Source organism: Meriones unguiculatus, chromosome 1 (genome assembly GCF_030254825.1).
Source record: "Meriones unguiculatus strain TT.TT164.6M chromosome 1, Bangor_MerUng_6.1, whole genome shotgun sequence".
NCBI lineage: Eukaryota > Metazoa > Chordata > Mammalia > Rodentia > Muridae > Meriones > Meriones unguiculatus.
In genome coordinates this window covers 198,933,481-198,945,423 of record NC_083349.1, presented here as the reverse complement: position 1 = coordinate 198,945,423, position 11,943 = coordinate 198,933,481, and the positions used below count along the sequence as shown (strand labels likewise).

The window sequence follows — 11,943 nt, the reverse complement described above, 5'->3', positions numbered from 1 at the left end:
TGGCACCAACTGAAGAACAGATAAAGTAAGCGCATGCACACACAAGTGCATGTGAGATGGAATAAAATGAAGGACATGAAAGGCTGGCATGAGCTACGACACGGTGAATCTTGAAGATACTTTGTTAAGGGGCAAACCAGGTACTGCTCTAAGCACTTTCCAAAGATTGGCTAGAAGTGACAGCTCAGTCCTACAGACTGTGGTCTGCTCTTCCTGAAGATCTGAGTTTGAGTGTCAGCATCCACATCAGGCCCCTCACAGCAGCCTGTAATTCCAGTTCTAGGGGATCCAATGCCTCTGCATCACATCCCAAAAGTAAAAGTAGAATAAAGCACTAAAAATGATCAACTAGTTGAATACAGTCTTCAGCTCTATGAAATCTGTCCTACACGAATCTCATTTTATAGGAAGGCAAACAGAATTAACTTCATTAGTATTACACGGACAGAGAATAGTGGTGCTAGAATCAAAACCATATGGACTTGCTACAACCTGTCCCTATTAAGCTCTGTGCTTTCCTAGAATGAAGGCTGTGTTTGGAAGGTCTGTGGGAACCTTCCTAATTTATCTTCTTCATTAACTCACCAGATGAAATGGAAATGCATACAAAGAGCTTCTCATACTAAAACCTTAACTCCCTCTCAGTTTCCCTGGGATTGCTAGGAGCCATTGGGATGTAGAGAGTTGTGACACAACATGGTAAGAAAGAAAGATGAAAGGGTGGGCAGGAGAAATCTTCAGGGGCATTGCAGAACAGTGAGGAAAGTATGGATTTCTTGTGTGGAGATAAAGACAAACACAATTTAGTAGGTCAGAAGGGAAAACCAGGAAGAGAGAACTATGGTGAGGCTCACAGTCTCTAGAGAAAGCAGGGGCTCCAGACTCTCTGCCTCCCTCTGCCTTCACATGGGGCCCAGAACACATAATGAGCACAATTCTCCAAGGGGAGAGCCTTTAGAGCTCTCATTTTCTGTCCAGAGCCAGAGACTGAAATCTTTGGTCTCTGAAATCCCAGTCAGCCCCAGGAGCTCCTTGATCAAGGGAGTAGCTTTTCCACAACTCAGTTCCAGATAGACAGAGAAGCAGAAAGTGAGCATGGAGGGCAAGGGGTCAGGTTGAGGTGAAGAATGAACATGGGGCTCTGTCTGACTGAGAGATGCTGTAATGATCACTGGGAGCAGAACATCATTGTTTTTTTTCTTTGTTCTTTGATGGTGATGCTGATAGAGGTGGTAATCATGACAATGAAGATTAAGATTGCAGCAGTAATGTGATGCAGCAGCAACTGCTACTGCTGGTGGTGGTGATGGTTGGATAATGGTGATGGAGATGTTGGTGATGATGATAAAGAGTATAGTAACATGGTGATGATGATGATTGAGATTATAATGGTATGGTGATTATGCAATGGTGTCGGTGGTAATGGCTAAGATTATCATCACCTGGTGATGATGATAATAAGATAATGGTCATGGTAATAAAAATGATAGCGATGACCATGTTGATGATGGCAGTAATGATGCTGGTGATCCTGAGGTCTCAGTGCCAGTGATAAAGATAACAGTGATGGGCTGGGAAGATGGCTCAGTGGTTAAGAGCACTGTCTGCTCCTCCAGAGGTTCTGAGTTCAATTCCCAGCAATCACATGGTAGCTCATAATCATATGTACCGGGGTCTTCTAGCATGCAAATGACCTACAGATAGCGTACTTGTATATGAAAAACAAAGAGATAATGCTTTAAAAAAAAGATAACACTGATGATAGTGATGATGGGGTGATGTTGATTGTGTTGGAGGACTATGTTGATAGTGCTGGTACTAATGAAGGTGATGATTGCATATTGCCATGGAAGGTTTAAAATACCAAGACTTATGCATAGCCTCAGTTAATCCTCACTGACCTCTTAGGAGTGTCTACGACTATTCTCATAAATTTGCAAATGAGGGATGGAGAAGTTAAGCCATTCTCACAGCTAGTAAATGGCTGGGTGTGGATTCAAGTTTCTAGCCTACTCTTTGAAACCCTTGGTAGCACATACTCAGTCGCAAATGTTTCTCTTTCCTCTTGTCCCAAGGACAAGTATAATATGACCTTCCCTTCACAGGTGGTCAAAGGGGTACTCATCAAGTCAGATATCTAAGCCTTGTTATTTTTGGGCTGTGTATTCCCCAAGATTTGATTGCACCCTCCAGCCCTAGTTCCAGTTTCCTGTAGGAGGCACTGAGTCTTTTGTTAGAGGAATTGGTTATCAGGGTACAGCTTTTTATCTCATCTATATACAGGCATCTTTGGTCCCTGAAAGTGCTGGTGATTCAGGCATATAACCTCAGACTTTGAAAGCTTGAGTCAGGATTACTTGGAGGCCAGCCTGAGCTACATTATGATGTCCAGACCAACCTTGGCTACATAGTGAGATCCAATCTTAAGGAAAAAATGTTGCATTCTTTGCTTGCACATTATTAACATAGGGAGGGGTGGAGTTAAGAGGGATGATAGAAAAAGTTCTAATCATTAATCTATGCCATGATTACATTTTAAAATGCTCTACTTTATTAAAAGAATGATGGTTCGACCATGCCAAATGTATTTTCTGACTCAATAATGGGTCAGAAATTTAATCCCAGCAGATATGAGATAAAGAAAGAATCTGTTTTCTTTTTTGGGCAGTAAAGAATTTAAGGAAAGATCATATTCTAGTTGAATGATTCCATTTGACAAACTAAAACATCCAATAATGATTAAAACCCATTCTTTACCTACATACTCAGTTTGGGATGGCCCAGGATTTAAGCTCACCAAGAGCCTATGCCCAGACTGGAAGGTAAATTCCAAAAAGAGTGTGGATGGAATTAGCCTTGGTACTTTTTGTCTCTATAGTAACTCTTTTATTTTCTATTTTTCTTTTATTTGAAAATACATTTTAAATTCACAGTTTGTCCTTCCCAACTCCTCCTAGGTCCTTTCCACACTCTTTCTATCTCTTCTTAGAAAACAAAAACAAAAACAAAAACTAAAACAAAACAAAACAACCCCAAAACTGCTGAGCTTGCTCTTAAGAGTGGTGGTTTGTTTATATTAATTCTTTTAAAGAAACTCAGATTTTAAAATTACATTTATGTGTTTGAGGGATGTATGCATTTGTGCATGTATATGGAATGGGTGTGTATGTGCTGTGTGTGTGTGTGTTTATGTGTGTTGTATGTGTGTATGCATGGTGTATGAATGTGTGTATGGTATGTGTATGTATGTGGTGTGTGTATATGCATATGGTGTGTGTGTTGTGTGTGTTTATGTATGTTGCATGTGTGTATGTATGGTGTATGTGTGTGGTATGTATGTATGTATGTGTGTGGTGTGCGTGTGTGTGTGTGTGTGTGTGTGTGTGTGTCAGAGGACAACTTCCAGGTTCTCTCCTCTCACCATGCAGTTTCCAGAGATCAAACTCAAACGTCAGGCTTGGTGGCAAGCACCTTCAACCACTGAGCCACCTTGCCAGCCCACAATTTAAAAAGGTCAAATTTAAAATTTGGTAACTATTACCTTCAACTAGGATCCTCATCTTTGAGAGGAATCTCTGTCATTGTTTCAGGGTGTATCCTTCCCTAACTTTTGGTGCATGTACCTGTACACTGGGCCTGAGGACAAAACCAAGATAACTCTGTAGTGTGTTTTGCAATGTACCATCTGTGCTGGATAGGTTTATGTCACCTTGACATAAGCTGAAGTCATCTGAGAGGAGGGAACCCCAATTAAGAAAATGCCTGCATAAGACCAGTTGTAGGCAAGCCTGGAAGGCATTTTTAAAGTTAGTGATTGATGGGGGAGGGTCCAGGCCACTGTGGGTGGGGACACCCCTGGGACAGTGGTTCTGGGTACTACAAGAAAGCAGGCCGAGCAAGCCATAAGGAACAAGCCAATAAGCAGCACTTTTCCATGGCCTCTGCATCAGGTCCTGCCTCCAGATTCCGCTCTGTTTGAGTGCCTTTCCTGACTTCCTTTAATGATGGGCTACAATATGGAGGCATAAGTCAAATAAACCCTGTCCTTCCCAAGCTGCTTTGTTCATGGTGTTTCATCAGAGCAAAAGTAACCCAAACTAAGACACCGTCCTATTCTTATTCCACAACTTGTGCTTTGGGGCACATTATTTCCTGAATATCTTTCCTGTCGTTGTCTTCCCCTCCCCTCCCCTCCTCTCCCCCTTCCTTCTTCTCCTCTCTCCTCTCCTCTTTTCCCATCCAATGCATTCCATTCCATTTCATCTCATTCCATATTGTATACCTTGAGACACAGTCTTACATAGTTCAGTCTGGCCTTGAACTCACTATGTGGTTGAAGGCGACCTTGAATTCCTGATATTCCTGCCTCTATCTCCCAAGTGCTAGGATAGCAATATGTAATACCATGGCAAGTAGGCTGCATCTTTCTGTCTCTCTGTTCTATCTGTCTCTCTCTCTCTATGTTTGTATACATATGCAGACATAGAGGCCAGAGCCATTTTCAGGTGTCTCCTATCATTTTCCTTATTTTTCAGCACAAGGTCTTTCACTGAACCTGGAACTCACCTTTCCCCTAGACAAGCTGTCCAAGGATCCTCTCCATCCCTCTGTCCAATGCTGAGGTTATGAGCACCTGCTGTCATGTCTCTCTGGGGATGGAACACAAGGCTGCATGGTTGTGCAGCAAGTATGTTACGAAGAGTTCTTTCCCCAGCTTTCTCCTTTAAAGATTACCATGTCTGTTGGATTTTTAAACATGGTGCTACCTGCTTAAGTGGTACTGTTTGATGCAGTCCTCTAAGTGAGGGACATCCTGTTATCACAACTTCACAGGTAAGAAAGGTGGTTTACAGGGAGGCTGCTTTGGCTTGCTTATATGTGACAGGGATTTTTCTGTCACTCCAGGACATTGATTATTAATCAGATTCCCTCTGCCCTGCAGCACTTCTTTCTTGTGTTTTTAATTTGCTGAGTGAGCCTTTCCTACAAGTTGACATTTTTCTTTTCAAGCTGCAGCTTATGACCTGTTTGTAGATCCCGAAGTCAGTTGACTTCAGAGCTTTACAGCCTGTATTCTGCTGACAACTGAATAGACTCTGAGTCTGCACTGATGAAGAGAGGTGTCATCCTGTGCTTCTCAGGGTATTTAAGCAATGCCCTTGTCTTTATTCACTGGGCATGTTTTTTTTTTTTTTTTTAAGTTTACTTTACAACCTGATCAAACCCTCCTCTCCTTCCAGTCTCACCAGGACACCCCTCTCATCATTCTCCCCTTCTCCTCATGGAACAGGAAGGCCCCTATGGGTACAAGCCTGCCCTGGGCCATCAAGTTGCAGTAGGACTAAGAGCCTTATCCAGCAGCTGATGGAAATCTTAACTCTTTAAGGAAAGGAATTACTTTCTTTTTGATGAATCCTTTTTTTTTTCAAATTTAATTTGTTCTTTGGCAATTTTATATATATATATATATAACATAATTTTCATATACAATTTTGATTATTGTCCTTTTACCCTCTCTTATGTCGGTGCCCCATTCTCCCACAAATCCATTTCCTATATTTATATCTTTTTGTTCTGTCTTGATTTTGTGACACACTAAGTTTAGCCAAGGTTGACAAAGGTTGTGAAGGAAATATCAAGGATCATAGATGAAAGGGTTTTGGAAACCAAGCCTAGTGAGCTACAAGTCCAGAGGGGATGAAGATGGAGAGCTAGCCAAGAACAATCTCACAGGTGTGGTGGCCATGCCTTTAATCCCAGAATTCTGGAGGCAGAGGCAGGATGATTGCTGTGAGTTTCAGTACAGCCTGCTTTACAAAGTGAGTTCAGGACAGCCAGGGCTACTTACAGTGACACTATCTCAATAGAAAATAAAAATCTCGCAAAGGTCTTTATAAAAACTCAAACAATGGTACAACCAACCAGGGAAAGGGAAGTTGGAAGAGAGAACTGCAAGGGCAAAGATGGCCAGGGCCAGCACGTGAGGTCATTTTTTTTTTTTCATCCCACACTCACTGGGAATTTTAAGAAGGCCTCTCCTCCCATGGTGAGGTACTGGACTTGATTACCTCTGGATAAGTTCCTCCTTCGGAATGTGAAGTGTGGGATCCATAGGCTACAATTCTCACTTCATCTTCTCCCTCTGTACTGTATAGGATTACTCCTCGTCCTGACGGCTGTTCAGGCTCACCCTGTCCCCATGCCACCCTCCTGGGCAGCAGTGCCCTGGGCCAATCAGAGCCATGCACATGAGCTGGAGTTCGTGCTGCTGGGTTTTGCGCATGTGCCTTCACTGCGCCCAATGCTCTCAGCGATCTTCCTGGCTATCTTCCTGCTCACATTGCTAGGCAACACACTCATCGTTATCCTCATCAGCCTGGACGCAGGCCTGCGCAGTCCCATGTACTTCTTCCTGCGCCAGCTGGCACTGGTGGAGATCTGCTTTTCACTAGACGTGGCACCCCGTCTGCTGGTGACCCTGCTGCGGCCTGGACGTGAGGTGTCCCTCACAAGCTGTGCCCTGCAGCTGCTTCTTGTGCTGTCCTGTGTCACATCTGAGTCCTTGTTCCTCACGGTCATGGCCTGGGACCGCTTCCTGGCCATATGCAGGCCACTGCGCTATGGTGTGATCATGAGCTGGAGGCTGTGCCATCTGCTGGCCACTATCTGCTGGCTGACAGGAGCCCCAGTGTCATTGTTTTTGACCGTCTGGCTCTTCAGTTTTCCTTTCTGCGGGCCACGTGGCATCAAACACTACATCTGTGACATAGCGCCTCTGCTGAGCCTGGTGTGTGCAGACACCAAACTCTATGAGGCCAGTTTGTTCACGGCCACCATGTTAGTTAACATTGTTCCGGTCTGTCTCATAGTCATGTCCTATACCAGAATTCTGGTTACTGTCCTTCAGATGCCATCGGCCTCTGGGCGCCACAAGGCTCTGTCCACCTGTGCCTCCCACCTTGTCGTGGTTATTCTGTTTTATGGCACAACGGGGGTCATTCACTTGCGCCCCAAGTCCAGCTACTCTCCCGAGAGCAAGCAAGTGGTGTCCCTGTCATATACCATGGTGACCCCCATGCTCAACCCCCTCATCTACAGCCTGAGGAACAAGGAGGTCAAGGCTGCACTAGGTCGTCTCATTCAGAGAAGAGCTACTTTTGTCTCCTGACCTGTATATGACTTCATTTACTCAACACTCTGGGGAATCATTTCCATCCTAGTAGTCTAGAGGACCTCAGCACACAAGTAAGTTAAACCTTGTCTAAAAGATTCTGTTGCCAGGATGACCCTGCAAGGATGTGTGGATGACATCACAACTCTCTACTGGTCCCTTGTATACATTCAGAATTTTGATTTGCTCAGTGTATTGAATATATAGCATTCTATTTCTCCAGTGGCATAGCACCTGGATCAGAGTTCAAAAGCATTGTGATAGCATCTTTCTTGTGCAAGTATAACTGCCTGCTGTAGCAGCAGACAAACAAACAAACACAAAAACAACAACCAAAACCCAAACCAAAATAACAACAACAAAAAACAAATTTTAGCAAAGAAAAAAAAAGTCAAATTTTAATCTCCTATACATAAACTGATTTAGGGTATGTGGTGGTTTGAGTATGAAATTTGCCCCACAGGCTCATTCATTTAAACACTTGGCCCCTGGATGTTGGTACTGTTTTTCCAGGCCTCACTTCCTTGTTTGCTTTGTGACGGCTGATGCAATGCTTCATATCCCTACCACTATGCTTACCAGGCTATGAGGAACTGAACCCTCAAATGGCGAGCCAATCAGCCATTAAAAGTACCTGTTGCTCTTGTATAGGAAGGGGGTTCAATTCTCAGCAGCCACCTCTGGGGTCTCACTGTCTGTAACTCCAGTTCTATGGGACCACACACCCTCTTTTGGTCTCCATGGGCACTGTACACATGGTTCATGTACATGCTCTCAGGCCCACAGATATACACATGAAATAAAAATAATAAATATATATAAATATATTTATATATTTTATATATTTAAAAATATATAAAAACCCCGCAAAACTGGGAGCTGTAGTAAGCTCTTCCTTCTTAGGCTCCTTTTTGTCAGGTATTAGACAGGGCAACAAGAAAGGTAGCTAATATATGCATGGGATGAGGATATCCCATCTGAAGTTAAAAAATACTCAAACACAAATATACTTATAGTTTTATTTGCCAATAAAAAGACAGAATCGTGTTTCGGAGAGTAAAATGAGCTGCAGTGTTGTATTTGACACGAAGACACATCACATTAAGAGGCAAGCTGTAGTGGTACTTGTCTTAAACCCCAGCACACAGCAGGCTGGGGCAGGCAGAGCTCAATAGTTTGAGGCTAGCCTGGTCTACATATGCAGTTGCAGGTCAGTTAGGGCTATAGTGAGACCCAGTCTAAAAAGAAAAACACAAAGAATGTTAGGATTAGAAGTGCTATCACAATGCAGGCTTTACAGCTTGTCTTTGACATGGGATCACTGAGCTAGCTGGAGGACATGTGGGTTTCCAGAATTACCCTCAGCACATGGTGATTTTTCTAGGTGACCATTTCCCTTTTATTTGTTGATAGAATTTCTTTTAAGGAGATAATTACTGTGGGAGGCAGAGACAGGCAGATCTCTGTTCAAGGCCAGCTTGGTCTACAAAATGATTTGCAGGATAGCCAGGGCTGTTACACAGAGAATCCTCGTCTTGAATAGCAAACGAAAAAAATGTCTGTGTTAAGTATGTTTGTGCACACACACACACACACGTGTGTGTGTGTGTGTACACATAGTGCACTTGTGGGATCATGATCACTTGAGGGAGTCACTTCTCCCCTTCCATCATGTAGATCCTTGGGTTTCAAACTGAGGTCATCAGGCTTGGCAGCAAGCACCTTTCTCCACTGAGCCATCTCATTTCCCCACAAATTTCTTTATAAATTAGTGTATATTAGTGAAGAAAATATAACAGGATTTATGATGACCTGTGTGTATACACAAAAACACACACATGTATATATGTAAAAATAAAGTTATATTCACACCCCATCATCCTCTTTTGTACCCTGTCATTGGTAGCCTTTCTACTTCCCAAATAGTTCCCTTCCTACTTCAACATCTTATAAAAAAATCATTTTACAAAGTACAGAAAACATGTGATATTTGTCTTTATGATTCTCACTTATTTTTCTTAACACAATGATCTTCAATTATATCCATTTCCTGAAAGACAAAATTGTGGTTTTTTAATTTTCATTTTTATGTATATTGGTGTTTTTCTGCATGTCTGTCTGTCTGAGGGTGTCAGATCGTGGAATTACCGACAGTTGTGAAATGCCATGTGGGTCTTGGGAATTGAAGCTGGGTCCTGTGTGAGAGCAGTCAGTGTTCTTAACTGCTGAGTCATCTCTCCAGCCCCTGTATTTTTTTTTTAAATATTTATTTTTTATTATTTTTAATTTTATGTAGTTGTGTCTTCATGTGGGTATGTGCTAGTGAGTGTCAAAAGCATCAAGGTCAGATGCATTTAATCTCCTGGAGCTGGAGTTAGAGACAGTTTGTCAGATACCTGATGTGGGTACTGGGAACTGAACTCAGGATCTCCAGAAGAGCTACAACGGTCATCTTGTTAAACTTCTTCCTAAATATTCATGTTTACTTTGGTAAATCTGTCAAAGAGCTATGGCTTGGGGGGCTTTTTATTGTAGTGGTTAGTGTTTAATGAGGATTCTCATTCTTGTTTGAAATGCTGAGTGCTAGCCTGTGGGGGCTGGAGGACAGGGAGGAGTGCTGTGAAATGCTGTCCTATAGCTATGACCTACCTGTTGCATACATGAACTCACAGCAACTGTGGTTACTGATGGTCAAGACAGTTAAACAGCCCAGCATGAGGAGGGAGGGGCTCGTGAATCTCCACCCGTACTTGATAGCCACTGGGGGAGGAAGAACCCTTTCTTTAGTGTGGCCTCTGGAAGGTTGTCCATGCCCATGAGCATATGGGCAGCACAAATTAGCTGGATTATAAATAAATATTATAGGAGAACATGAGGTTGGAATAGAGATGTTACTGTGATCCCATGGGGAGTTGAAGGTGGAGAATGAAGGGTGGATGTGATTAAGACACACTGTATACTTGTATGGACATCTCAAAGAATAAATAAAAATTGAAATATCAAATCCCATCTGTGCTGAATATATACAGACTTTTTCTTATATTTTGTAAACAATACACCACAAGCAATACTATGTAGCCTTTACATTATACTGGATGAACAAGTGACCAGGAGAGTACACATAGGCTATCTGCTAACACTGACCTAACTGGTGGTAGATTTTTAACAGATTGGGGAACCTCTAGGAGTCAGAACCTTGCTGCAGAAAATGGGTTACTGGGGGCAGGCCTTGAGATTTGAAGGTCCAAGCCCACTTCCTGTCCCCTGTTTCCTGACTGCATATGCAGTGTGCTCGGCCACCTCTTGCTCCTGATGCCTTGCCTTCATCATCTTGATGGACAGTGTCTCTTCCTAAGCTGTTGTTTGATTTGCCAGTTATTTACTCAGAACAACAAAAAAATTAGCTACCCCTTGAAAGCTTTGCTCCCTCACATATTGTGGGTAAACCATCCCAATCTTCTTTGAGTAAGCTATGTCTCAGACTTTCACAGCATCATATCCAATTCCCATCACTCAAAAAAACTACAACATTTCATTACATTTTTAGAGTAAAGTCTTGCTACGTAGCCCCATGCTGGCCTCAAACTCACAGTCCTCCTACCTTACTCTCCCAAATACTGGGATTACTGGCATGTACCATTACATGAGGCCACAACTGTAAATTTCAGTTGCTCTGAATGATGATTTGGCTTGTGTCTGACATCTTAATAAATTTAGGTTGACATTGTATAATCTGTTTTATCCTTATCACCCATTACCATGCATAGTATTTACTAGTAACCTAATAAGTGTTTGCCAAGAGGATGAATGAAGAATGAGTGTCTGTTGATGTGATTAAAAAAAAAAAAAACAGCAACAAAAAGAATGAAAATGGTTTATGTGGCAGGTCACAGTATCATGGAGGGAAGCCAGGGCAGGAACTCAAGGCAGGAAACCTAGAGGCAGAACTTTTTACTGGCTCCTGCTGCTATCTTTCTTACATAGCTCAGGCACACCTGCTTATTGATGGTGCCACCCACAGTGGGCTGGACTACCAACAACCATCAGTCAAGAAAATTTTACACAGTCCTTAACATAGAGAACCCTTGACACATTCCCTCCTCCCAGGTGTCCCTGAGTCGTGTCAATCGCCATCAATATGTAATCAGGGTATTAACCCTTCACTTCTACTGTAGTTTTGAGGTTTTCTTTCAGATTGACAAGAAGGAAGTCAGAGTTGGTGCTCTAAGAGAGTTAGGGGTTGAAGACACCTGGAATTTTATTTTATTTTCACAATAAACCCATTTATGTTGTTTTGAATCACTGACACTGTCTATATTCTTTAATGCTTTTCATCCTTTAAAGTGGGAACTCTGTACCTGCTTATCAGTCACTCCTTATTCTACCTCTTCCCTGATGCTAGCAGCCATAATTCTACTTTATGTGCCTAGAAACCCAATTCCTTGTAACCCACACAAGAGGAATCACACAGCATTTGTCTTTTATGACTGCTAATTTTGCTCACTATGACATCAAAGTACAGCCCTATAATAACAAATATCAGAATTTCTTTCCTCTTAATGGTTAAATATAATCAATTACATGAACTTACCACATTTTCTTCATCCAACTTCTGTCAAGAGAGTCAATGCCAAAATGGCATGGGTACATAATTGTCTTTTTGGTCTTCTGATTTGAATTCTTTTGTGACTTAGCACTCTCTTTTATCAAAGTTGTATGATACTCATTGCTTTTAGATGAATTTAAATGATAAGTCTATAGGGCTTGACCTA

The 11,943-nt window shown here is 42.3% G+C and overlaps 1 protein-coding gene across 1 annotated transcript; it reads left to right on the top strand.

Moving 5' to 3' along the window:
* The first annotated feature begins 6,199 nt into the window (after positions 1–6,199).
* Positions 6,200–7,168, top strand: LOC110559114 (olfactory receptor 10A7-like). Its single transcript, XM_021654384.1, has one exon. The coding sequence runs from the start codon at positions 6,200–6,202 to the stop codon at positions 7,166–7,168; it is 969 nt and encodes a 322-aa protein (XP_021510059.1).
* Positions 7,169–11,943: the final 4,775 nt, after the last annotated feature.